The sequence below is a fragment of the Carassius auratus genome, linkage group LG30F, assembly GCF_003368295.1.
Source record: "Carassius auratus strain Wakin linkage group LG30F, ASM336829v1, whole genome shotgun sequence".
NCBI classification, from domain to species: Eukaryota; Metazoa; Chordata; class Actinopteri; order Cypriniformes; family Cyprinidae; genus Carassius; species Carassius auratus.
Window position 1 is genome coordinate 2,961,902 of NC_039294.1, and position 27,217 is coordinate 2,989,118.

General features: G+C 36.2%; 2 protein-coding genes across 4 annotated transcripts in view; both read left to right on the forward strand.

The window, feature by feature from the left end:
• LOC113067917 (peripheral-type benzodiazepine receptor-associated protein 1-like) overlaps positions 1–9,820 on the forward strand; it is a 64,199-nt gene extending 54,379 nt beyond the window's left edge. Inside the window, exons 6-11 of the mRNA XM_026240401.1 lie at positions 1,006–1,182; positions 1,890–2,042; positions 8,505–8,666; positions 9,449–9,532; positions 9,629–9,718; positions 9,806–9,820. Coding sequence (XP_026096186.1) covers positions 1,006–1,182; positions 1,890–2,042; positions 8,505–8,666; positions 9,449–9,532; positions 9,629–9,718; positions 9,806–9,820 — 681 coding nt within the window. The remainder of the gene's footprint in view (positions 1–1,005; positions 1,183–1,889; positions 2,043–8,504; positions 8,667–9,448; positions 9,533–9,628; positions 9,719–9,805) is intronic.
• LOC113068052 (peripheral-type benzodiazepine receptor-associated protein 1-like) overlaps positions 8,510–27,217 on the forward strand; it is a 32,060-nt gene continuing 13,352 nt past the window's right edge. Inside the window, exons 1-18 of one of the 3 annotated variants that reach the window (XM_026240621.1) lie at positions 8,510–8,666; positions 9,449–9,532; positions 9,629–9,718; positions 10,438–10,560; positions 10,650–10,754; positions 12,103–12,153; positions 12,991–13,011; positions 14,816–14,969; positions 15,901–15,978; positions 18,131–18,354; positions 19,105–19,211; positions 19,413–19,522; positions 20,423–21,301; positions 22,751–22,902; positions 23,570–24,052; positions 24,653–25,192; positions 25,600–25,755; positions 26,185–26,922. In XM_026240621.1, coding sequence (XP_026096406.1) covers positions 10,653–10,754; positions 12,103–12,153; positions 12,991–13,011; positions 14,816–14,969; positions 15,901–15,978; positions 18,131–18,354; positions 19,105–19,211; positions 19,413–19,522; positions 20,423–21,301; positions 22,751–22,902; positions 23,570–24,052; positions 24,653–25,192; positions 25,600–25,755; positions 26,185–26,922 — 3,795 coding nt within the window. In that variant the 5' untranslated portion in view covers positions 8,510–8,666; positions 9,449–9,532; positions 9,629–9,718; positions 10,438–10,560; positions 10,650–10,652. The other 2 variants (XM_026240619.1, XM_026240620.1) reach the window with 2 other exon arrangements.

Below are 27,217 nucleotides of genomic sequence, written 5' to 3' on the forward strand. Positions count from 1 at the left end.
ATTTAAAAAAGGAAAAGTAATAAAATGTAAATAAAATATAAAATAAAATATAAAATAAAATATAAAATAAAAAATACAGAAGTATTAAACTAAGAAACTAAATATAAAGATAGCTATAACTAAAAATAATACTAAAATGATAACTATTTTAGCATCCTCACCAAGTTTAAATGTTAAAATGCTTTTATAATTTTTTTTTCCATTTTTTTTTAATGATTATATATATTTTTTACCTGTTTTTCCAGTTCATTTCCCCCATTTTTACAATCAACGCTATATTTAAGCTCTTTCTCTTTATATATTTTAATTTGCAATTCTATTTGAACCTTGTAGAAACCATAATAATAATAATAATTCGGACTTGCATAATTTTAGCTGTCTGGGTATTAATTATTATAAAATATTTATTTCAATAATATTATTCATTTTTTAACTTATTTTAATTATTAACTTTAAGATTTAACAAAAACAACAACAAAAATAATTATATTATATTATATAATAACAATGCAAAGAATATTAATATTATTTTAGGTTTAATAGTTTTAGCGGTCAAATTTTGTTTTTCTAAACTTTATATTCAAATAATGGAAGTTTGGAAATGTCCTATTGATTTAAAACCCATCAACAACAAAAATTACAAATACTTAAAACCTGTAACAATAGCAATAACTATATTATCATCCATAATAAAATGTTGTTATTGTTATAGTGGTGGTGGATTTTATTGTTGCCGAAGTACTTACCGTTATTATCCTTAGTGTTCGATCAGTGCTTACATCATTTGTGAAATTTACATATTGAGCTGTGATTGGTCTTCATTCTTGCATTTATTCCAAGCAGTTTCCTGAAGATCTAAGAATGGCATGTGATTGGCTGGTTTATCTGAAGGCGTGTCCACAGTGTCCTATCTGATTGGTGGAATGCCGTGATTGACAGCTGGAGTAATTGATAACACTGACAGTAGTTGTAGGCGATTTCTGTATGAACTCCTGCTGTTTCCAGGTCAATACTCCGATGCCGGTGAGAGCGGGCGCTGTGGAGCAGTACAAGCGAGCGTTCGCCCGTCAGAGAGCCAGAGACCTGGCGCAGCACGCAGACACACTGCTGTGTAAAGACAAGCAGATCGCAGCACTGCAGCACGAGTGCAGACAGCTGGAGACACGGCTGGGACAGGGGACGGTACACACACACACACACACACACACACCAGCACATCTCCTCACTGAAACCTTCAAGCATTGCTGAATTGCAACAGAATCTGAGTAGATGTGTGGCCGGTTGGATAAACTGTTTATAACAGTCTTAAAAAGTTTGCCATTTATATAAATACAAATATGTAGATTTTAATCAGAATAGTGAGATGGATTATCTCTTGGCAACTGATAGTTTGTAAAAATAGTTCTTATGTATAAGTTCTAGTTCTCTGTTGTTGGTCCTATTTTTTTATTTGAGTTTAGAATTTTTGTATGGCATAGTCATATGTTTTATTTTTTCATTTTGGCATTTTTTTTTTTATTGTGCATCAGAATCTTTTTTTTTTTTTTTTTTTTTTTTTTAGATCTCATATAGTTTATTTTATCAAGTTCTTAAAATATCTGACCAACTTGTTGACTGTAATATTTACTAAATTTATAACATGTTTTTTTTTATGCAGTTGCTCATGTATTTCAGTTCTCAGTTCCCTCATGCATTTTCCTTATTATGACTTCTGTCGCCATCTGCTGGGGATATCATATACTGCACATAATCGGCATTTACTGAACACATGCTTTTAATACATGCACATGAATTTGAGGTCTAAACCTGGCACAGAAATTCATTTGTCACACTGCAGGACTGTTAATGTGAAGTGCTCTTAAAGCGATGATTGATGGTCTCTCTCTCAGGGTCCTGTGGGCGTCAGTGAGTTCGAGCGTCTCCTGAAGGAGTCTCAGAAGGAGGTGCTGCGTCTGCAGAGACAGCTGTCTGTCACCTCCAGCAGAGACCAGAGCACTGTGACCACAGAAAACCCTTCAGAGAGACAGGAGCGAGACAGCAGGGTGAGCAGGATGTTTCCCAACGCTCAGCAACAGCACCAGCTCTCTGATGCAGCACAGGAATGCTTATATTATACAACACATCATTTATTCCTTATTTAGCAAAAGAAGGGAATTATTCAAATGGACCAATGGCAGTGTTATTTTAGTATTATTGAAGTGTTTTTATTAATATTTAACAGTTTTGTTTTTGTTTTAGTAATTTTGTTGTTTTTGATTTGTTGTTTTTTTTTACAATGTCTATTTAGCCTATTTTAGTTTTAGTTATTTTAGTACATCCGGTTAAACTACATGAAAATGACAAACAAAAAAAAAATATTGAAATAAAAATGTAGCTATTTTTATTTATTTAAATACATACTTCCTCATTTATAGTTTTTTTTATTTCATTATTTATTTTATTTCAATATATATATATATATATATTTAATGATTTTTATGGTTAATTCTTTTGGAAATATTTGTATAAACATTTGTAAATATTAATCTTTTAAATTTGCAGTTCTTGGTTTGCTTTTAAGGGAATTTGTCTTTAATTTTGTGTAGTTTATTTTAGAAAATGAGTTTCGTTTAGTTTATTGCAATTTAGTTTTAGTCAAAAGAGATATCATATAGTTTTCTTTTTTTATGGAGTGCTAAAAATGTCTGACTATTTATACTTATTTGAAAATATAAAATATTTTCTGTACTGTTGCTCATGTTTCAGTTCGGTTACCTCTTCACACTTGATTTTTTTTCCCCAACAAAGGTTTAGTCAGCTGTATTTAATTTAATTTACATATTATTGTTTTACACATGCAGTTCTTGATTTAAATTTAATGACACTTATGTAATTTTCTACAGTATTTTGTCATTTTAGTGGTCGGTCACCTCGTGTCAAATCTGGGTTGTGATTCTTGTGAAGTGAAACCAGTTGAAAAGCGCTGGTCTGCATCGTTCTGACCAGTGTAGTGTAATCCTCTGTTGTAATGCTGCTTCTCTGTGCTCTGAAGTGTCATTGAGATAAAGGGATATCTAGAGGATTCTTCCTGAACCCACACATATCCCCTGTGAAAGCGGCCGGTCAGGAGTCGGATTATATTGTGTGTGTGTGTGTGTGTGTGTTATGTTCCTGTGGGTTTTTTTTAGGGCTTATTCTGTGTTTACACTCAAATGAATGTTGTTTCTGCTCTTATGTAATGGACTACACCATAATCTGTAATACTAGCTAATGAACAACTCAGTGTACTGAAACCAGCGTGTGTGTGTGTGTGTGTGACTGAAAATGCTTTCCATATACCAGTTTAATGCTCAACTCTTACTCGACCAGTGACTTGAGTTTGGGCTAGGACTGACATCTGTTTTGGGAGGAGCAGGTGCAGTAGACATGTTTCATTAGCAAAATCTATGACTGTTTATTCAGTTTTGGTTTTTCCAGTGTTGCAAAAATGATCACCTTTAAAGGAATAGTTCGTCCAAAAATGGATGAAAATGTGCTCACCCTCAGGACATTCGAGATCAGATCAGATTTGGAGAAATGTAGCATTGCATCAGTGTCTCATCAATGGATGCTCTGCAGTGAATGGGTGCCGTCAGAATGAGAGTCCAAACAGCTGATAAAAACATCACAATAATCCACAGCACTCCAGTCCATCAGTGAACATCTGGAGAAGACAACAGCTGAGTGTTTGGAGAAGACAAATCCATCATTATGTTTTTAACTTCAAAATGCTTCCATAATACATAAATAAATAATAATAGTAATAGTTTGTCTGGTCTGAATCAGGAGAGAAATCTGCACAGATCAAGCCCCGTTTACAAGCCGAAACAGCTCTAAACACATATGGCAGGCTGTGAGAGACAACAGCAGATATAGACTCGTATTTTGGCCAGAAGCAATGATTTAAAGTGAGTAAGTCTTACTAATTATTTTGATATTTTTATCAGCTGTTTGGACTCTCATTCTGACGGCACCCATTCACTGCAGAGCATCCATTGATGAGACACTGATGCAATGCTACATTTCTCCAAATCTGATGAAGAAACAGACTCATCTACATCAATTTCAAGTCTTAATCAGGTTGATTGCATCAGTCTTTCTCATCGTTGTGTACGTTGTGTGCATACGGTATGTGTGCGAAAGGCTTCTACCTAAAGGCTTGAGGTTAGTTAATGAAATTAATGAAACTTTTGACTGCTAGTCTAGGTTGCACTCACTTTACTGACCATTTGAAGTTTAAATCTCAGCTGTCCTCGCCGTCTCTGTAAAGCCTGGATGAGAATGGCGGTACAGGGTAATCTGGTCATATGCGACACACACACACACACAGAAAGAAAGGGGCCATGTTGTGTGTGCTCTAATCCCCTTTGACAGCAGAATGGTACGGTCCTATAATCCTCTGGCTGTTGCCGTGGAAGCGTTGAGAGGGTTTTGGATGGTAGGTACAACTTCAGCCCAAAGCAAACCAACGATTCCCGCAGCCGTCCCAAACGCAGACACTTTGCTTTCCGTTGGCTCACAGGACAGGGGTAGGTCACTTTTACCTGTAGTGACATGTTCAGACTCGGAGCTGTTGCAGAGGAGAATGCATCCTGTAGCGTGATCATTGCATGAATGTTGTAATGATGTAACATGCATGTCTTATATGATTCTGAAGAGTCTGCGTCTGTGTGTGTGTGTGTGTGTGTGTGCACGTGTTCCGTCAGCGCAGGAGTAATTATAACACTCACCTGTCCTCATCTGCAGACGAGCTCTGGCATCTCATTACGGCTCTTCCAGCTTCTCAGAACTCACTTGCACAGTCGTGTCTTTGCATGCATGAAGTGTGTGCATAATTGTGCATGAAAGAATAGCTACAGAAGAAGCACTTTTTAGGCCTAGTTTGGATGATGCATAACTCAGTTTGGTGTTTTACAACAATTCAGCTCAGCCAGACGTAACAGTTTGAACATGCAAACAGATTGCAGTAGCAAAATGCATGAAGACAGTCAATGCATTTAATGCATGTGCTATAAAAGCAAACCAGTGCCAAGCAGGCCAATCCATTAAGGTGCTTTTTAAAGAAGTGATCTAGTTACCCGTTTCAGTAGTCCACGGGATTACAGCAATGTGCTTATAGTGAACAGAGGCCGGCGTATGGGGTCGAACAGCCTTAACGCAAATAAAATAAGGCTTAAACCGTAGACTCTGTTTCGGATTGGTTTATTTGACTGAGTTTTCAGTCTTAAAGGTGCGGATGAATAGGACGGTGAGCAAGTGTTAGCTTTAGCCGCCAGCAGGCCTGTGCATGAGGACTCAATATAAGGCAGTTTAACCCTTTATGTCTGTAATTTGAGTGTTAGTTTTCTATTTAATTTAGAATAAAGAAGAAAACTCTCAATATATTGTTTGTCTGTGCAGATTGCATATAATCAGAATGGGAGTTTTGTGCATGTTAGCTTTACAGCTGTGTTAATGCATTATCACTGTTGTATTTGAATATATATATTAACACAGTTCGTGAGAATCGTTCAAACATCAGCTATTCAAGGAAAGATGCCACAAGCAAATCCTTGGTTAACTTTCATGCTCTAGTCAAATGTAAAGCAATTTTGCTTCTGTAGCATGTCTTCTTTTAGACTAGTGAAAACAAAATATCAAAAATACACATTTAAGCGTTCATTTTATTACACTTGGTCTTTTTGCATCTGTATATTTCAGTTCCTTTATATCTTTTTAAAGGCCATGAGCTTTTCTCCACATCAGCAGCACTTTCTTATACCAGCTTTATTCCATCTATATATTATTCATATGTTGTTATACTGGATGTCATTCACCTGAAACATTTTCAACATTTTATTTTTAAAAACAAAAAGAAAACGACCGATGTTGTGTGCAAATAAATCATACAAGTGTTTTTGTTTAAAAATCTTATAAATGTATGAGGTTGCAAGGGGAGCCTTTTAAAAAGCATAGAGCAAAAGGCAAACATTATTGATACAAATACTTTAGATAAAATAATGTTGTTTTTTATCTTGACAATACTCAATACCTGTTCGAAACAATCACTTTAGCAAAGGTTTTCTGCTATATACTGTCATTCAAATTTTCATAAGAAAATATATTTTAATATACAGAAACAAAATCATTTTTTAAAAGTAGGTCAACACACAAAAGTGTAGAAATTCAGCATTGATTTAAAACAGATTGTGCTCTGATCAGATCGGAATCAGCTGATACTCTGAACTGAATATTTATCGGATCAGTTCTAAAGAAAATGGTATTGTTGAATCCCTAGTTTGGTTAAACACATTCTTCAAAATATCCTCTGCTGTTTTCATCCGAATCTATCAAGGTTTGAAACAACTTGAGGATGAGCAAATAATGCCAGAATGTTAATTTTTGGGTGACCTGTCCCTTAAACATGTGCTTTTGAACCTCCACCCAATATTCCCCAACTATTAAAACTGCAGTTGCATGTGTCTGACAGTTTAATTTAATTAGTGCACACACAAATCTGTCATTACACTTGACAAAAAAAAATAAAAAATTCTGATGTATAACTCAAATCTTACATTTTATAAGAAAAGTGCAGCACTCTCTGTACAAACATAGACTTTGCTTTCTTTATATTGTTCAATTGAACTAAATGGATCTGAAAAGTGATACTGTTGTTTTCTTAGAGCTGCCTTACAGCAGAAATCATATTCTTGTTTTTCACTTCAAAGCTGTTATGAAATAATCTGTATTGTATAAAGCGCTATAGAAATAAAAGTGGCTTGACTATAAATAGTGATTATAAACTTTTCAGTCAACTTCATGACCTTCATCAGACATCAACATGATCTCATTAGGTATATAAGGAATATTGGTAACACTTTACTTAAATCCTTTATATATAATGCTTTATAATTGTAATGCACCTTATGATGCATTGTATAATCTCATGAATAACTGTAACCACAGTTATAATACTGACCTATTCATTTTTACACCTTTAGAAATTGTAGCACATTCTAACAGACCTTCAAATTCATTTTAATTTTGGTTACTATTACATATATATATATATATATATATATATAATGCATTACAACATGCTTCATGTAAAGCTTTAAATGTTACCAGAATAATGAAAATCCAATGCTCATTTCTTAGAAAACATTACAAAGACAAGATTCCTGTCTGAATCTGAGCCATATAACAACTATTTGCTCAATTGTAAGTCCATTTTTTAGTCAGAGAAAATACAAATATAATCCAGGTGCATCCACACAGTCACAGAAAATTACAAATTTTATGAAAAAGCAAAGTTTTCAAAAAAATAAATTAACTCCTTTACAGATTATAAGTAAATAATACATTATGAATGCTTCTTTTTGTCATTAACACTGAATTATTGTTATTATTATTATTATGTTAAGTGCATTTAAGCTAAAATAACAAAAATAAAAAGTCATAATAATAACAAAAATATTCATTCTTATTTTGTAAAATATTTATTTTTGAACTCAGCACCTTCAAATGAGGTAATATAAGGCCATTTTTTCCAAATCGGCAGATTATTATTAATTGTTTTTTTTTTTTTAAGCTCCATGGCTATAATAAGTAAAAGAACAATATTTAATTGCGAAAGAAACATGCATTTAAAACTTTAAGCCACTGGCTTGATTTAAATCGCTTGCACCATGGTAGGTTTTTGCTTTATTATTCAGCTTCTCTTTGGTGAGCATGGATGGGATTTGAACTTCCTGAAGCTGACTGCAGCGCTGAATCATTATACTAACAGAATAAAGATTCCTCTCATTATGGATCTCTCTTGGTAGAGTATTCCTCGTATAGCTGCTGAAGTTTGGTCTGTTGGCCAGATAGTGAGAGTGTGTGTGATGTTAATGATCCTGTTACTGGGTCATGGCTTTGGCTGCAGTGGAATCATTCCACTTTGAGCATAAGTAGGTATGGTCACTAAAATTAGCCACTAAGGCATTTGACCCTTAACCTGCTGAGTAAAGACAAACTGCGACCAAATGTCAACTTCTCCCATGACTGGTGCTTTCAACTGAACTAGCTACATGGACTTTATGAATGCAATGATGGTTAAGTTATCTTTCAATAACTGGTAATCGATAACAAGAAAAAATTTAAAGAAATGTCCATGTTTATTTTTTCTTTAAGTAAAAAGGATTGCATATCACATTTTATGTTGACTTTAAGACCATTAAGGCTTTTTTTTTGTGAAGAATTTGACAACACATCCCTGAATTATTACAGAAATATGTACTGAAATGTGAAAAAATCTCATTGGTAGAACCCGTTTTCACTTAAATTTCACTGAAATACAGATTTTTTTAATTTCAGAAATTGATTTGATTTTATCTTTTTGAAAGAAATATTTTTACATAGTAGCTTGTAGTCATTATCTTATATATTATCATATGGTAAAGCATTCGTGACCCTCTGCTGCTGCATGTTTGGATACAGTTTATAAGTGTTTTTTTTTTTTTCAGGTTGCGTCTGAAGCCCCGCCCACAACAGTAGATGAGGCCCCTGTTAAAGGGGAGGAGACTCCTGCAGAGGGGGAGGAGTCAGAGACGCAAGTGAAGCTCGAACAGGGCACAGGCTCCACCCACCAGGAAGAGCAGACCACAGAAGAGCGTCTTGAGTTGCTGGTAAGAGTCACATGATCACAGATATATGTGTGTGTGTGTGTGTGTACATTCACACTGACAAATTAATATGCACTTTCATGAAAAACCTGGAAATCTCAGGAAATTCTAAAAGTTTTGGGACTCTTTAAAAAAATGTAAAACCCTATATAGAAGTAGAATTTTTCTAGTTTTTTTCAGCTGTAAAATATTCAGTTTTATATTTTAGAAATTTATATTTTCTGTAATTTTTTATTTATTTGTTTTCCAAACTTGCAGTCTTTACTATTTAAATCATTATTATTTGTATTAATATTTGTTGCTTATTACATTATTATATTAATTATTTGTTACAAATGTATTTATTAAATATGCTCATTCTTGTTTGTTTTTTTTTGGCACTGTGACACATTGTTTATGTGGGATAAAAGCGTTTGCTGAATGAATGAAAGTAGATGCCAAAAAAGTACAATTTATGACACTGAGCCTATTAATCTAATTGATCATTTAATGACTAATAATAAATAATTAATGTAAATAGTTATTAAAATATTTGTATAAATACATTTTTTAAAGGGAAAATCCCTAATTTGTAATTTTTCTAGTGTTGTTCATCTGTAAAATATATATATATAGTTCTTCTCTGAATTATTAAAAAAATTATTATTTTATAATATTATAATTGTTATTGTATTCTTTTTTTACTTACTCTGACATTATGAATGACTGCAAAAGTCAAAAAAGGTGCTCTTTTCATTTGATGAATATATCCATGTTTCTGATTGTGTTCTCCGATGTTTCTTCAGGAAAGTGAGTTGGGCAAGAAGAGGAAAGAATGTGAAGTTCTTGAGCATGAGGTGCGGAAGAGACAGAAACGATGTCTTGATTTGGTGAGTGTTTTCTCATATTTTAATGCTTTCAGTGCATGTCTCCTGCATGTCAGGCTGAAAAACTGTGTGTGTGTGTGTGTGTGTGTGTGTTCACAGGAGAACCAGCTTGTGGACGAGCGCAGCAGAAATGAGCACTTAGTGGAGGAGGCAGAACTCCTCAGGAGAAAGGCTCAGCTGCTCGACCAGGTGAAACATTGTCAAAAAAAAATAAAAAAAAGTTTGATTAAAAATTATTTTAAAATGAAAATTTGCTGGAAATGTGCTCACCGTCAGGTCATGCAAGATTAGGATGAGTTTGCTTCTTTATCAGATTTGGAGAAATGTAGCATTGCATCACTTGCTCACCACAATGGATGCTCTGCAGTGAATGGGTGCCGTCAGAATGAGTCCAAACAGGCGATAAAAACATCACAATAATCCGCAGCAATCCAGTCCATCAATGTCTTGTGAAACCAAAAGAAACAAATCCATCACTGAGATGTTTTTAGCTTCAAGTCCTCTGTCTATAATACTACTTTCTCCAGTGAAAAAGTCATCTGTTCTGAATCAGGAGAGAAATCTGCTGAGATTAAACACTGTTTATAGGCCAAAACAGCTCTAAACAAATATGTGGCTGGATTTTGATGTGAGACACAACAGAAGATGCTCTTTTTCACCGTATGAAGCATTATGGATTACTAAAACATCTTAATGATGGGTTTGTTTCTTACAAACACTCAGTTTTGTCCTCTCAAGATGGAAACTGATGGACTGGAGTGCTGAGGATTATTGATGTTTTTATCAGCAGTTTGGTCCCTCATTCTGACGGCACCCATTCACTGCAGAGCATCCATTGATGAGACACTGATGGTGTGTTTCTGCTCCCTCTGGGGTTTAAAGGTCAGTGTTTCTCTGTGTTTCTGTAGTCGCAGGCTGAAAATGAGGAGCTGAAGGAACAGCTCTGTGTTTTGAACGCTCAGCATAGTTCAGTTCTGGAGGAGAACCAGCGACTCCGTGCAAAGCTGGAGAACCTAGAGCAGGTCCTAAAGGTGAAACACTCACGTTCAGTGTGTTTCTCAACACGTTCGCATTGCATTCGGTGTGTAATGGGTTTGTGTGTGTGTGTGTGTGACGGCAGCACATGCGAGAGGTCGCCGAGCGCAGGCAGCAGCTGGAACTGGAGCATGAGCAGGCACTGGCTATCCTCAAGTTCAAACAGGATGAGATCAAGCGACTCCAGCGGGTCAGTTGCACACTGTTTGTCATAGTAATTCTGCTTTCGATGGGAATTTATATAGGAATAAGTCTAATGTTGATGCTTCGTATTCCTGAATGCAAACTCTGATGATCTGAAGACAAAGGGTCTAATCAAGGGTTATGTGATGAATCAGAGTTTGCTAAAATTGTATTATCACGTTTCAAATAATTATCGAATTATTATTTATATTGTTGGCTCTGTGACAAATTGCTTATGCTTGTCATTTGGCACTTCAGATAAAAACATCTGTTAAACGAATACATGTAAATGCATCATTTAATTTATTATTATTATTTTAAAATTTTTTATTATTAAAATCTTTTACAAATTTTTTGATGACTCTGTGACAGATTGCTTATTTCCCTCATTAATTCATTTAGATATTATTACATGTTAAAGGTGTAATTTAAATTATTACTTGTCATTTATTAAATTATTATTACTTATTTACTAAAAGTGTTTTTTTAATGAAATGTTTTAATTATTATTTATAGTTGGCTCTGTGATGAATTGTTTACGTTTCTCATTTGTAGATTTAAATATAAGCTCCTGATGAATTAAAACATGTAAAAAATTATAATTTAAATGAATATGATTGAACTTTTATTTTTATTAACTTTATTAAAATAAAATAAAATATTTATTGTTTATTAAGCTTTTATTTTTGAAATATTATTATTAATTGTTGGCTAAATAAATTTTAATTAATCAATTATTATTTATTTTTTATTAAATTCTTATTACTAGTAATTTACTGAAATTCTGTTTATTTAATATTTTATCTATTATTTATTGTTGGCTTTGTGACAAATTGCTTATGTAAATTTAAATGCCAAATTAATTGATTCTCTTCCTCTGAACATGTGAATTGCCATTATAAGAAATGTATTAATTATATTTGTCAGCACTTTGTAGATTTAAATATAAGCTCCTATATTATTGAACTTTTATTTTTATTAACTTTATTAAAATAAAATAAAATATTTATTGTTTATTAAGCTTTTATTTTATTTTTGAAATATTATTATTCATTGTTGGCTAAATGAATAAATGTAAATTTAGAATTAAAATTATTATTTATTTTTTATTAAATTCTTATTACTTGTAATTTACTGAAATTCTGTTTATTAAATATTTTATTTATTATCTATTGTTGGCTAATGTAAATTTAAATGCCAAATTAATTGATTATCTTCCTCTGAACATGTGAATTGCCATTATAAGAAATGTATTCATTATATTTGTCAGCACTTTTGTGACAGCATGCACGTCTTGCACAGCTGAACTGGATGATGAATCAGATAATTAAATATGAGATCTTGTGCTTCCACAGGCTCAGTTATTTGCTAAAAGAGAACATGAAGGTGTCGTGCAGATGCTGGAGGTGAGTTTTTGATATGATAGTTTCTTGTTAAATGAACCATTTAAATGGCATTAACTAAAGAGCTGTGATGAGTGTCAGTGTTCATGATGCTTGGGGTTTTAATGCTTGTATGTTTGTGTGTTGTTTAATTGAGTCGTGTCTTTCTCAGGATCTGGTGCAGCTCGTATTGCACAGAGAGCTGGTAGAGTACAGTGTGTGCACTTCCTGTTTGATGTGTCGCATTTCCTGTTTCTCTCTCTATCACCGATGCTTGTATGTGCGACCTGCAGAGGGCGCTGTTTACCTACTAGTCCAATTGTGATTTCGAGTTGTTTTACATACAACATTGGCAAAACATCCATTTAAATTTTAATAAAATGAAAGAATTGTAAAATAAATAAACAATATGCAACTGATTAAAATGCAATAAAATTAAATATTAATTCAACAAGTTGGGAATGAACATTAAGAGTGCTTAGAGAGCTCAGAATTAGAATTAGCTTTATTTTATCCAAAGTAACTCATATTGATTTGACCTTTACATTATATCAGTATCAATGGGAATCAAACCCTTGATCTTGAGCGTGTGCAGCCCAGATTTCTTGCTTGACTTTCCTTGCAATTATCTAGAAAATAAAATACAGTATGAAACATTTCACTCTTGTTCATCCGAACTGAAAAATACCTCAATACTCTCAGTTTTGGTGCATTTTGAGTCTTTCTACAGTGATGCGGTTCAACAGGTCCTGGACTGCAGCGTTTATCATCTAATCTAATATCTACTCGGACTGTTTTTGAAATGCATGATGTTTCCTCTCTCTCTTTCTCTATACTTTGTGTTTTGTGGCCACTAACCAGAATACACTGGACTGCATGCAGGTATCAGACCCGCTCAAAACACATGCATGTGACCAAACCACCCCCCCACCCTCACGTTTTTCTTCTTTCTTTTTTTGCTTTAGTTTCTAGAGCTTGTGTGTGTGTGTGTGTGTGGTTTGTGCAAGCTGTTTTAGGTTTGCTCAGCTAGACAAGGTTTTAGCACTCAAGTGCAACACTCCTAAAAGTGTAGTTTTATTAGTTGGTGCTGATCAGCTTTTTGTGTTGCAATATGCAAATTAATTGTGCTGACTATTTTCTTGTCTTAAAGTTAAGTGCGACACTTAAACTTTGAATGTGACACATAGACTTTTGAGGTACGACTTTTACAGGAAACTCTTTATTTTTAGAGTTTGAGCATTGACTGAACAAGTGACAGTCAACCAGTTAGTGTGTGTGTGTGTGTGTGTGTGTGTGTGTGTGTGCCTTGTGCTCTCGGTGTGCCAGGAAACTGAACCACAGAGCCGGAAGTGAAACTAGCTCACCGTACTCTCACAAGCACTTGAGTTTTTAATGCTTTTACTACATGTTTGTGTTTTACACTCAGCAAAATGGCTTTAACCCCTTTCCTTTTTTCCTGTTTACCTCCTCATTGCTGTATTTATGAAGCTTTATTGTGTTGCAAGGTGCTTTTTTTTTTATAAAAGACTGTGCATATATCATGTGGTGATTATAGCAGACCCAGTGTGTTGATGTAGTTACCTAGAAAAGCTACACACCAGGTTTTTATGATATTTTCAGTAACACAAATCTTAACATGTAAGAACTATTAAAGTAGCCTGTGTATATAATTAGCACTAATTGTTTGTGATTTGAAAAACTCCAAACATTAAAGGAATAAACTTCAGTGAGTAATTTTCTTTTAACCCTCAAAATTACAATTTTCATCTGTTGAATGATAGATTATATATGCACACATACATACATATATATACTTGTGTGTATATGTATGTCTTGCAAAATACTTTTTTACAAAGACTTTGCATGTTTCATGTAATTACAGCTAACATAATGTATTAAAATTGTTATCTAAACACTAGTTTTTTATGATTTTCTAGGTTTTAAGTTTTATTAACACAAATATTAACATATGTAAGAACCATTCAAATTACTGAAAATTATTCCAAACAGCCATATATTTTGTGGAGGGATGTGCTGTTTCTGATCAGACTTAAGATTTTAATAATACATTTAAATAAAAGTTTATAAATCTTTACCATCTTGCAACGATGCTTTCGTAAAAAAGACTGTGCATGTTGTATATATATATATAGATCATTAATATTATATATGTAGTATTAATATGGTTATCTAGAAAACTTACACACCAGGTTTTTATGATTTTAACTTTCAATAACAGACAAAAAAACTTAAGCCATAAACTTGTGACTTGTGATTTTCATCTGTTGGATAAGTAATAATTATCAGTAAATGTATAAATATGCAATTTAGTTGATTTGTTAAAATGTAATGATTGTTAAAGTTTTTAAGAGCACTTTCCACTGAGATTAATATAGCTTGATAGAAGTTCACAACAATGTCTTGAAAACCAAAATAATTGATAGCTCAGATTGACTTTTCGTTTTGATGATTAAGCTATAATTGACACAAGAGCCTTGTGTTGATGATGTCATCTTGGTCGCATCATCACACGCTCTGATTGGCTGATCCCACATGTGCAGTGCATCATTCATTGCTTTGGCTGACTAACAGTATCTGCATTTCTTCGTCAGACAAGCTGATACGTATTAATGCACCTCATGAATATTAAGTAATATCTGGATATTAATGTCGACCCTGTGTGTAGGCAAAAGTTCGTGAGCTGGAGGAGAAATGCCGCAGTCAGAGCGAGCAGTTCGGGATGCTGTCACAGGAACTGGACAAATTCAGGGTTCAGGCCTCAAAGATCGACCTGTCGGGCCCCGGCCTGACCCAGCTGACCAATGGGGTCGGCCTGTCCGGTGAGACCGAACACTACACGACACATAACAGATGCTTTTGTGTTCTTTCAGATCTAAATGAAGGTTTTTGCATCAAATCAAAGTTTGTAATGTTGATTTGTTTGGGTCGAGGCTTTTTATTGCAGAATTGTGGCGTTCCTTGTCATTCTCTAGCATTGTTGGCGTTTTGTTTCTTTGAGCACATGAAACTGCTCTTTAGGTATTAGTTCTTACCTAATTCTTAGTTCTTGTCTTGTTGATTCCTGTAAATGTTTAGCAGAAACATAAAAAAATCAAGATTATCATTATTTATTTATTTATATTATATTCAAGTCTCAATATAGGGTACAAGTTTGGGGTCAGTATATCTTGTTTATTTATTTATTTATTTATTTTTAGAAATGCTTTTATTCAGCAAGGATGCATTAAATTGATCAAAAGGCACAACTGTTTTCAACATTGATAATAATCAGAAATGTTTCTCAAGCTGCAAATCAGTATATTACATTGATTTCTGAAGATCGTGTGACTGAAGACTGGACAGCATCAATTACATTATTACAATTGAAAACAGTTATTTTAAACTGTATTTTTTCTTGCTATATTTTTTATCAACTAAATGCAGCCTTGGTGAGCAGAAGAGATATCTTTTTAAAAACATTACAAAATCTTACCGACCCCAAACTGTTGAATGGTTGTGCATCCTTAATGATTATATTCTCTTGATTTTTTTTCTGTCTTAATGCATTCTGTGTGTCTGTAAAGTTAGGCCAAAACAAGCTGTGTTTGAAGGTAACATACAGTAGTATTGCTGCTTTTGTGTCGGGTCACACCTCTGATGCTTCATCATGTTGTCAAGGTTGGCAGCTCACTAGGTTTTGGAGCACAGCCTAAGAATGAGTGTCTGAGATCCATAAGTGGATTGCGACTGCATTATCCCCTCTTTTTCCAGGCACAAGTGCCTCATGGGAAGACATCGCGTTCTGGAGTTTGGAGGGTAATGAAGCCCTCTGTGACACCTCTGAGTCTGGTACTATTGAGATCAGTTTGGTTCTAGGTGTCCGCCTGCATGAAGAACACATGGAGTGTGACCGTGTAGTGAGCAGTGGTCACATCCATGAAGATATGTGCTGATATGTGCAGGAGCTAGAGCTGGGCGATATGACGATATATATATATATATATATATATATATATATATATATAGCGTGAGAAACCAGTCGATCATAACGCCCACCGCTAGCCTGAACCATAAAGATGTTCTTTGTGTTGATTGTCAACATTGTTAACATAGGTTTGGTTTGGTTTCTGTCATATGATCACTTATGCAATTGGTAGCATGAGACATTGCATGTCTCTCAGCTTTGTGAGGATATAATTGGCTGCTTTATTCTGATCGTCCAATCAGAATTCACCATGGTGATATGTGCTTAATCACAGCTGCTGCTTGACTATGTTCACAATGGCATATTATTTAATACATTACTTATTATTTTTGCAGTAATGCTTATTTATACATACAGTACACTACTGGCCAACACTTTGTAATAATAATGAATAATGAATTTATTTGATCAAATATACAGAAAAACAGCAAAACATTATTACAATTTAATATAACTCGTTTATATGTGAATATATTGTAAAATGTAATTTATTCCTTTGGTCAAAGCTGAATTATAAATATTATAAATGTCTTTAAATCACTTTAATGCACACATATTAAGCAGCAAAAATTGTTTTTAACATTGATAATAATAAGAACCATTAATAATAATAACTGAGCAGTAACTAATGGTTGCTAAAATTCAGCTTTCTTACATTTTATTGATGTTTTTTATGCTGCATTAAATTGGATTAGAATGTAAAGTAACTGTGGATTTTTTTTTTAAGACGATAATTACTAATTACTGCAGAAACTGAATGCAGTTTGTACTGTGCTATTTTCTGTTTGCTGTTAGTTCTCCATTCTGAACATAGTCCTGATCTTTTGTTGCAGGTCTGAATGCATTATTTTAAATAACAGCATGTTAACATGCACTTTTTAGTTTCTGCTATGCATTTTTTTGTGTTTCTATTTGCTTTTTCTAATTAATCCTCTGCAATATAATGAATTCTTAATATCAGGCAAACCATGTATAATTGTGAGCAGAGGGAGGAGATGAAGGTCAAAGAATGATTTCTACTGGAGTCTCAGTGATGGGGGTCGTGACCTTTATGCAACCAGATGGTTTTCACTTAATCGGCCCTGATTCTGACCTTTAGATCACAGGGGTCGACTAGTCACATGAACACATACTTGTGAACCACAGCTCAAAGCATTATCCCACATCTGTGCATACACACATATGCATGTTTATCTCATTGAGGACATACTAGGGATGCACCGATACTAAATGTCCTAGCTGATACCGATAACCGATTATTCAGAATGATATATGCTGAAACAATATTCAGTTTTCTTAAAGGCAAAAATCTCTCCCAATTGTAAAATGAGCCTTCTCATTTGGTACTGGTACATAATACTATAGGTTAAACTGAACAATAAAACTATTATATTCACTGCTATATATTTTAATATATGTGACTCTGGACCACAAAACCAGTCTTAAGTGTACATTTTTAAAAACTGAGATTTATACATCATCTGAAATCTGAATAAATAAGCTTTCCATTGATGTGTGGTTTATTACGAGGACAATATTTGTCTGAGATACAACTATTTGAAAATCTGGAATCTGAGGGAGCAAAAAAATCGAAATATTGAGAAAATCATCTTTAAATTTGTCCAAATGAGTTCTTAGCAATGCATATTACTAATCAAAAATGAAGTTTTGATATATTTAGACTGTTAGTTTACAAAATATCTTCATGGGACATGATCTTTACTTATTATCCTTATGATTTTTGGCATAAAAGAAAAGTCAATAATTTTGACCCATACAATGTATTTTTGGCTATTCCTACAAATATACCCCAGAGACTTAAGACTGGTTTTGTGCTCCAGGGTCAGATATAATAATCACAATCAAAAAACAATGGCTGATAGTTCTGATAATTGCTTTTAGCAGCCGATACTGATTATCGTCCGATATATCGGCGCATCCTTAATTTTAATATCTTCTCAAATTTATGATCAGCATTATTTTAAGTTGTTCTTCTCTGCAATCGTTGCATGTTAGATGTGGCTGCGGTTTTGCGGACGGGCTCCACTCCACACGCAGCTGAACTGTCCCGTCCCGAACGCTCACCGACCGCCAAACACCGAGAGCTGCCTGCCATCAGCCTGAAGTCCGGCTCCACGTCCAGCCCTACGCCACCCAGATCGCCTGAGACAACTCACCTCTCTCCCAAATCTGCTGGATCTCAGCCGGCCAGCCCCAGAAAGGCCAGCCCTACACATGAGGTGAGAGGAGATACCAGTGTTTACAGGGATGCACAGACGCTAAAAGAACCAATATTTGTAATATACAGTTTCAGGTTTTCAGAGCTGATTGCTTTGCTGCTTTTATGTCGAATCATCTAGAATGCCGGTCATTTGTTGGTTTTGTCTGGGTTAGATTTCATCTATGGGTTTACCTTGAAGCTTTTGAGCTTTAGCTGGGAAGTTTAAAAACTGTTCCTGGGTCACAGCACAGACGCTCTCGGCGCTGGTGCCGCTGTCTAAAGCTGATATTCAGTGAGATAATCCTGAGCAGTGCTGCTGGATTATGAAGGCTGTAGTAGTTGTAAGTGATTATCCATAAAAGGGTTTTACCCTTGAGCTATAAATACTGCCTGCATGCCTCCATTACTTCTTACTCACAGCAGCACTATATTTAGATGATTTCAGCAGCTGACTGTGCAAGTTTATTAAACCACAGACCTGAAAAATTGACATTCTGCATGTGTTGCATGATGTTAGATAAATGAGCACAATGCATGCATAGTTGTTATAGTTTTTGTGGTTTTGCTCATGGCTTGTGAAGATCAGGGGTCATGCAATCTGTCCATGCAGACATCTTAGTAATTAGAATCATACCGTAGTTTGATCGGAAATACAACAACAGAATATCTGGAAAGTGTTTCTCCTTTCCATTTCCAAGTTTTTCAGCCTATTGATTTTACTATGCTATGTCTTCAATATTCTGAGTGTGTGTTGTTGTGTGTGTTTCAGGTGGACACTGCTAGTGAAGTTGAGGAGCTGGATATTGATGTTTCTCAGGCGTCGTATTCAGTCAGTAAAGGAGCAGCGAAACTCCAGGTCTTCATCGCACGGTACAGGTAAACAGCATTTAACTTCATTTATTGATTTCTGCTTACGAGTTTACAGCATGTGCTAAACTGCCATGGCCATCAACAGTGTCGTGGAGAAAACAACCTGTGAATGGTTCACTTGAATGACACAGTTCAAGTGAGAGAGTATCTTAACATTGATCAAATAACACAGTTTAAATGGAGGCTTGTTTTATTTTCTAATTGCAGTTACAATCCCTTTGATGGTCCTAATGAGAACCCAGAGGTCGAGTTGCCCCTCACAGCGGGGGAGTACATTTACGTCTATGGAGACATGGATGATGATGGCTTTTATGAGGGTGAGTTTATTACAATTTGTTTAATTATTTTTTACCATTTTAATTCTTTATTATTCTTTAATAAAAATAAAAAAGGTCATTGTTGCACTCATATGAGACAAGTATATAAAAAAATTAAATTAAAAAAATTCCAGATTTTAACTTGTAACTTTCTTTTGTAGTACTCATTCAGTATGCAGACAGTATCTGCCTGAGATATAAAAAAATCACATTTTCAAATCATTGATTTTTAATAATAATAGTTAATAATAGTTAATAATTTAATAGTTTTTTTGTTGTTGTTTTTTTTATAAAAGCTGATAATATATATTTAAAATATTTTTACAAATTAAAAAAATAATATATTTTTAATTAATAATAAGATTTGCTTTCATAAATGCAAAAAATAAGTATTTATTATATAATTTTTATTAATGCTTTTACTTTTTACATCTTTTTTTTGTAATGAATAATACAATTGTTTTTCATATATGCTAAAAAATATTTAATATTTATAATATATTTTATTAATATTTGTTACAGTTTTTGAAAGCATTGATTTTTGAATAGTAATGAATAGTAAAAAAAAACTAATTATAAATTTCTAATGTTTATATATATATATATATATATATATATATATATATATATATATATATATAGATAGATAGATAGATAGATAGATAGATAGATATAAACATATATCGATATAAACATATATGCTGTATATAATTTAAATTGTGTATGTATGTGTGTGTACGTGTGTGTGTATACTTCTCATCACACTTTTGCCCAGAAAATGTAAAAATCGAATTCAGTTCTCATTTCTAAACTTCTAAAAATCTAGTTTAATTTTCCTTCAACATTACTCCCTATACCTAAGACTATTGTGTTGCACCATCTTTCTGTATTCCCCTGTAGGCGAGCTGATGGATGGCAGAAGAGGCCTCGTTCCCTCCAACTTTGTGGAGCGCGTGTCGGACGATGACTTCATGAACTCACACCCTCACCAGGCTGGCGATATGTCCCATAATTCCTTCCAGGAGAGCAGCTTCCACAGTGGCAGCGAGCGGCTGCACCAACACCACTTACGCTTCGCCCACAGCGCCTCCGAGAGGACAGAGACCTCCACGACAGCATCAGCTCCCGGTGAAAATGCCAAAGCTAACCCTGCCCTGGCCGCCCCGCTCAGTAATGGCTTAGACTTGGATCTAGAGGAGGTTGGGGTGGACACTGTGCCTTACCCCCGCAAGCTAGCACTAATCAAGCAGTTAGCCAAGAGTGTCATCATTGGCTGGGAATCTCCACTGGTCCCGGCTGGCTGGGGTTCTGTATTTAGCTATAATGTCTACGTGGACGACGAGTTGCGACTCAATGTGCCATTTGGTACCCAAACGAAGGCTGTTCTGGAGAGGCTAGATTTGGCGCAGAAGGCATATCGGATTGCAGTGCAGTGCCTGACGGAGCGAGGCAACTCGGATCAGCTGCGTTGCAGTATGCTAGTTGGACGGGACGTGAGCGTAGCGCCGACTCAACTGCGTGTTGAACGCATAACGGCTACCTCAGCCAGTCTAACCTGGCTGCCTAGCAGCAGTAACTATGTGCACATTGTGTCTTTAAACGACGAGGAGTGTGAGCTGGTAAAGGCGGGATGCTATTCACTATGCCTCAGCAACCTCACACCCAACATGCATTACAACGTTAAAGTGGAGGCCAGGCCACACCGCACAGCCTGGGAACTACCGCCGGAGTGCAGAGAACAGAAAACCGCAGTGACCTCTTTCACAACCCTGTCTGCAGGTGAGATGCAAATAAGGTTGAGCAATGTCTATAAATTGGCATCAGCCAATGTCTACAGATAGACGATGACATCGGTGGGTGGGGGGTTGGGTAGGGCTGTGCAATGTAGCTAAATAGCTAAAAATATATCAACGATATAATGTTTCATATCGTTCGGTATCAATAATCATTGACATTTTTTATACCGTATTTTTCGGACTATAAGTCGCACCTGACTATAAGTCGCATCAGTCCAAAAATGTGTCACGATGAGGAAAAAAACATATATAAGTTGCACTGGACTATAAGTCGCATTTATTTAGAACCAAGAACCAAGAGAAAACATTACCGTCTCCAGCCGCGAGAGGGCGCTCTACATTTTCAGTGTTAGCTCAATGAGCTAAATTATGCAGCGCATTAAGTTGTTTATTCAATGCAATGAAACAACTATCTATTAAAAAAAGTGCATAACGTCTAAAGTAACAAATATAAATCAAATATAAAAACTTTCTTCTTCTGCGTCATAGTTTGAGCTGCACCCTCTACTGTACAAACATGAATTTACACTTCCTTCGGCCTTCAAGAACTTATTTTATATTAAAGCGCAAATGTAACGAAACACATTTTTCCATACAAAATAACTAAGTAATGTAAATAGTTACTTTTTTAGGGAGTAACGCGATATTGTAATGCATTACTTTTAAATGCGTTAAGTTACTTTTGCGTTACTTTTTAAATATGAGCAGGGCTTGATTGTTTTTAATATAAGAAGTTCTATTTATAGCAAATGTAAAAGCCCTTTCACACCAAAAAGTGTAATGAATAAACCTCAGGTTTCACGTCTGTACAGTAGAAGGAGAAGAACACAGGAGAAGAAGGTTCAACAGTCTTCAGCAATAAAAAAACAATGAAGCACAATTGTTAGTTTATCTAAAGTCATCTTTGCTTATTAGTATGGTTGAACTGGATGACAAAGGCCAGTAGCAAAGACATTGGTTAATAAAATGGGATTAGATACATTTTTGTTAACATATTTCATTATTGCAGGTTTACGTCATATTCTGAGTTTGCATTTTTGTTTATTTTGATGAATACTAAATCTGTTTTCAGAGTGGGATGAATTGATGCACATTATCATTTAGTCTGTAAGTGCATCACGTTGACACAGCAAACACAATGCCTCTGTACTTCCAATTTCTCCCAAAATGGGGACAGGAGTCTTGGCAGTCAATAAATGGGAAAACAAAGTAACTGACGTTACTTTTTTAAAAAAGCAACTCAGATATTTTCTTATAAATTTAAAAGTAATGCATTACTTTACTAGTAACTTGAAAAAAGTAATCTGATTACGTAACTTGCGTTACTTGTAATGCGTTACCCAGAACACTGCCCAACATTGAGTAATATTCCTTTTTTGATCTAATTGTAACTTCAACTTCCTTTGATTTGACCTTTACCCTTGTCCTCCAGGTCCTCCTGATGCTCCTCTGGATGTGCAGTTGGAGCAGGGCCCATCTCCAGGAATAGCTCAGATCAGTTGGCTGCCTGTTACTATAGATGCTGCTGGGACATCCAATGGTGTACGAGTCACTGGCTACACCATCTATGCTGACAGGAAGAAGGTGAACCAAATAATTCTTCTGAAAAGTCCACTTTATATTATAATTTCTACTAGAGCTCCACAATTAATCTAAATTAAATAGCAGTCACAATTAGGCAAAAGCTGTGTTATTATGTGCAGCTTGTCAGTTGAGCAGGGTGATCAGTAGTAAATACTGCTCTATCCGAAGGCCAGATGGTGCTCTTGCATTGAAACACCAAATATGTCCTACAGAAGAAAGGTGAAGCACCTCATTCCAGGAAATCCCTTAAGTTGTAGCTGAATAAAACTAATAAAATAAAAGATGCATTCATTAATTCAACATGACTAATAAAACACAACTACGAACATATGTGGATTATTTGAGATCTTCGCATTATAATTTTCATTATAATAAAGTATATATATAATGCAATGTTACCTGATATAGCCTTTATCACTGCATAGAATACTATGAAAAAACACGTTGTGTGCCTTATTCTGTGTAAGAAGTCACATCATCTCATCTGGAATGATGTTTTATGCATGTTGATTTTTTAAATGCATGTTATAAGCGACTCAAACTAGCTGTGTTTTCAGATGGAGCAGTATTTACTTCTAAACCAGATGATTTATTTTGATTAATTAATCATGCAGCTTTTATTTCTACAGTAAATGTGCATGTTTAACTCTCTCACCTTTGTCTGCAGGTATTAGAGGTGTCGTCACCCACAGCAGGCAGCGCTCTGATTGGTCCATCTCAGATCCAAACATTACAGGTGGCCCATGAGCTCACCGTGCGGACCATGTCAGCTTTTGGCGAGTCGGCAGACTCATTGCCGGTGAATGTGCCCGCCAAGTTGCCTGCCATCATGTCCGGTGCCTCATTGCCTCAATGCCAGTCTGTGCCAGCCACCGCCAGTGTCCTCACGGCCAGTGCCAACCCAGATCCTGCTGTCTGTGCCACATCTCTCTCATCTGCCAAATTGCCCATTCTGCCACACACTGCTACAATGGATGAACACACCACTGGTCCTGTTCGGGGAGTCTATGTCAGTGCACCCAATGCAACCACCCGTGAGGTGTCTCCATCTCCTGCTTCCTATGTAGAAGCCTGGGCAAACCCAACACCAGCTGCACCCATGCCAGCACAGGAGGCACTGTCGATATGTACCTCATGTACTAACTCAACAGTGAGTTTAAACTAAACATCTACTTGTCTACAGTTTTAGTCACTACTGAATGTGCAAAATAATAAGTAATTAGCTTATACCATATCCTTAAAGAGCAAAAAATAAAAATGTTGTCATTGTGTACCCATGTGCAAAAGGAGATGCTTAGCATCTGTGGAATGTCTGTGCAAAATTACCCTCTGCTTAGAACCCTGGGGCATCTCTTTGTGCCATATTTAATAAAACTCAGACATGAAGGAAATTTTATAACTGAAGTGGATGTTAAATTTTGGTCTGTTCATGGTCTTCATAAAACATGTAATATAACCTTCCCATGTGAGGTTATTGTTAAGAAAACACTCAGGACTTTTCACAAAAATTTAGATCTTTGAATTTTGGCCTAAGACCAATAACCTTCTGCTATAAATTTTATTTACTGCTTTACCCTATCCGCATTCTTAAAATAGAATAATTTTTTCTTAAGTTGGCTGAGATTGATTGTCCATGTGTAGAGATCTGGGATGTATGGGTACTGTTTAATATTGGAAATTGGTTGGGAATAAGTATTGTATCTGTTTGAGTAGTAATTTTTGTAAGCTAATAAAGCATCTCCATCAACAGGTGAGTGTTACACATGCACCCATGGTCGTGCCTGTGCCTCTTGCTACACCAACATCCATGGCCATACCAGCTCCTTTGACCTCACTAGGAACTATGCCCACACCATTGTCCATGACAGTGGCAGGTCCTGTAGTTGTGCCAGCACCTGCTACCATGCCTGTGCCCATGTTTGCGGCCAAACTTGCACCTATACCCGCACCTATTGTTGTACCTGCATCCGTGCCAGAGCAGTCTTGTGTGGCTCCTGCTGTGCAAAACACAAGCAGAGAGACATACAGCCCAGGAGGCCTGCGTCCTGTTGCCTCCCTCTCCGACTTCTTGGAAGATCCACGTGCCAAACTTCACACACCACCACCACCCAGTTCCACCTGCCCCAAAGTCAACATCCCAGGAAAGGACCCTCTGGATATTCCAGATACGCACCCACTGAGACCCCCCAATCCGTCACCCTTTGAATCAGAGCCAGAGGAGGACAGGGAGAACACCAGGCTCGTATCCATAGATGAGTTCCTGCGGCCTGTACCTCAACCTCGAATAAAGGCCAGTTTCCAAACTAAATCTGGAGACCATGTGTGTCCCTGTGCAGTTGTTATCTTTTTGGACTGCACTCATTTTATTATCTTACCATTTTCCTCAGAGCTAATCTTCCTTCCTTTATATACTAATTTAATCCAGCAGAGAAACACCTTAATTATTTGAAACATTGTGTTGTCCTAGTGCAGGGGTGCCCAGACCTGTTCCTGGAGGGCCACTGTTTTACAAAGTGTAGCTCCAGCCCCAGATAAATACATTTGAACCAGCTAATCAATGTGTTTGGAATTACTAGAAACTTCCAGACAAGTGTATTGGGGCAATTGCAACTTAATTCTTCAGGAGCAGGATTGGACACCCCGTCGTATGTCTCAGAAAACTGTGTTGAAGTTATTGTTTTTGTGGTACATTATTAGGTCTATGCTGGTGGTCTTATGGACCCTCCCCCAGACTACCAAGGGGAGAGCAGTCGGTCTGATCTGTCTGACATACTGGAAGAAGAGGAGGAAGATCTGTACTCTGAACCAATTACTGACATCTCCAGAGGTTACAGTACAGCTCCTACGGGCAGGGTATGTACATGCACATGGATGTTGTACTGAATGTTCCTCAGGTAACCTTTCGACAAAACGTTGAGTTCTACTGCAGTGTGTCAAGAATCTTTGTATTGCATCAGATAACCATGATCACAGTGAAATGCCACAGGTTCAATATCCTGCTCAATATAATGATATATTAAACATTAAGCAGGTTCTTATTGTCTGTAATTACTAGTGAAAACTTTTAGCTATAACTCAGTTTTAGCCATACTTGTCATTTACGTTCTTCTGTTCTCATATTTCCTCTGTTGCATTCTAATTTTCTTGTTTCTTTGCTTTGTTTTGTTCAATTTTCCACTTTTGACACCAATCAAACCTTTGCCTCCTCTGTTTGTTCTCGATCTTTCACCTTGCTCGTTTCCTACTCTGGTATATCCCAATGCTCCTCCAAAACAACCCTAGTCTGAAATGTGGGAACCTGACAGCGATGAAGAAATTTTGGAGAGGATTATAAAGCTCCCCCCTCAAGCCTACCACAACAAGCAGCTCTTTAGCATCCCAGAAGTCACAGAAGAAGAAGACAACACTGAATCTGAACCCTACACTAGGCCTTCCCCAGGCCGAACAACTTCTGGCAAGGGCCGCCAAAGTGGACATGATGGTCGTCAACATTCCCCCAATCATCACAATCAGGGACATAAAATGGAATCTGATTCCCCCGTAGTAAGGTACAAAGGGAATGTGCCAGTCAGGACTAGACCCAGAGTGCACTACGCTGAGACGGTGGACACCATCAACTATCTGGATGAGGAGGAGGTGGAGTTGGACTCTGACAGTAGTCTGTACGCTGGGCCTAGTTCTGTTAATGTGGCTGCACGTTGTACACCGCACAAAGGTCATGGCGACCGACTCAGGAGAGAGGCCTTGCTCCGTAGCCAGATGACTTCAGGAAAAGGGCAGGGACCGCATTTACTTAGCAAGACCATTCACCGTGTGAAGTCACCCACTGGACCCTCAACAGAGATTGACGTAGAGTATGGAACCGATAACGACGAGGAGCCTCAGCTGTTTGATCCTGGAGAAGTGGTGTTAGAACAAATGAGCTCGGAGTGGTGGGTTGAAGGCGGTAACAATGAGTACCACCACTTGCCCCTGACATGCAGACCCCAGCCAGAGCTGCCCCAAAGCAGCCGCTCATGGGTGGGTTGTCATCTGTCCATCTGTCTCCTGTTCTACCACAGCCATCTATCCCTTGAGAAGCTCTCTTTGAGAACCTGTCCATCCCTTTAGGAGATGGCTAAAACCTTTTGTGTCCTATAAGCAAAAATTACCAAGTTTGCAACCAAATCAACTGCTATACTCATCGGTTCACTGTAGCTTAATTTGTCCTACTTGTTTTATCATAGTTGAAAGGTTTAGAACTAGGGGGTCCCAACTCTGGCCCTAAATGTCCACTTTCCTGTAGAGTTTAGCTCCAACACTGTTCAAACTCACT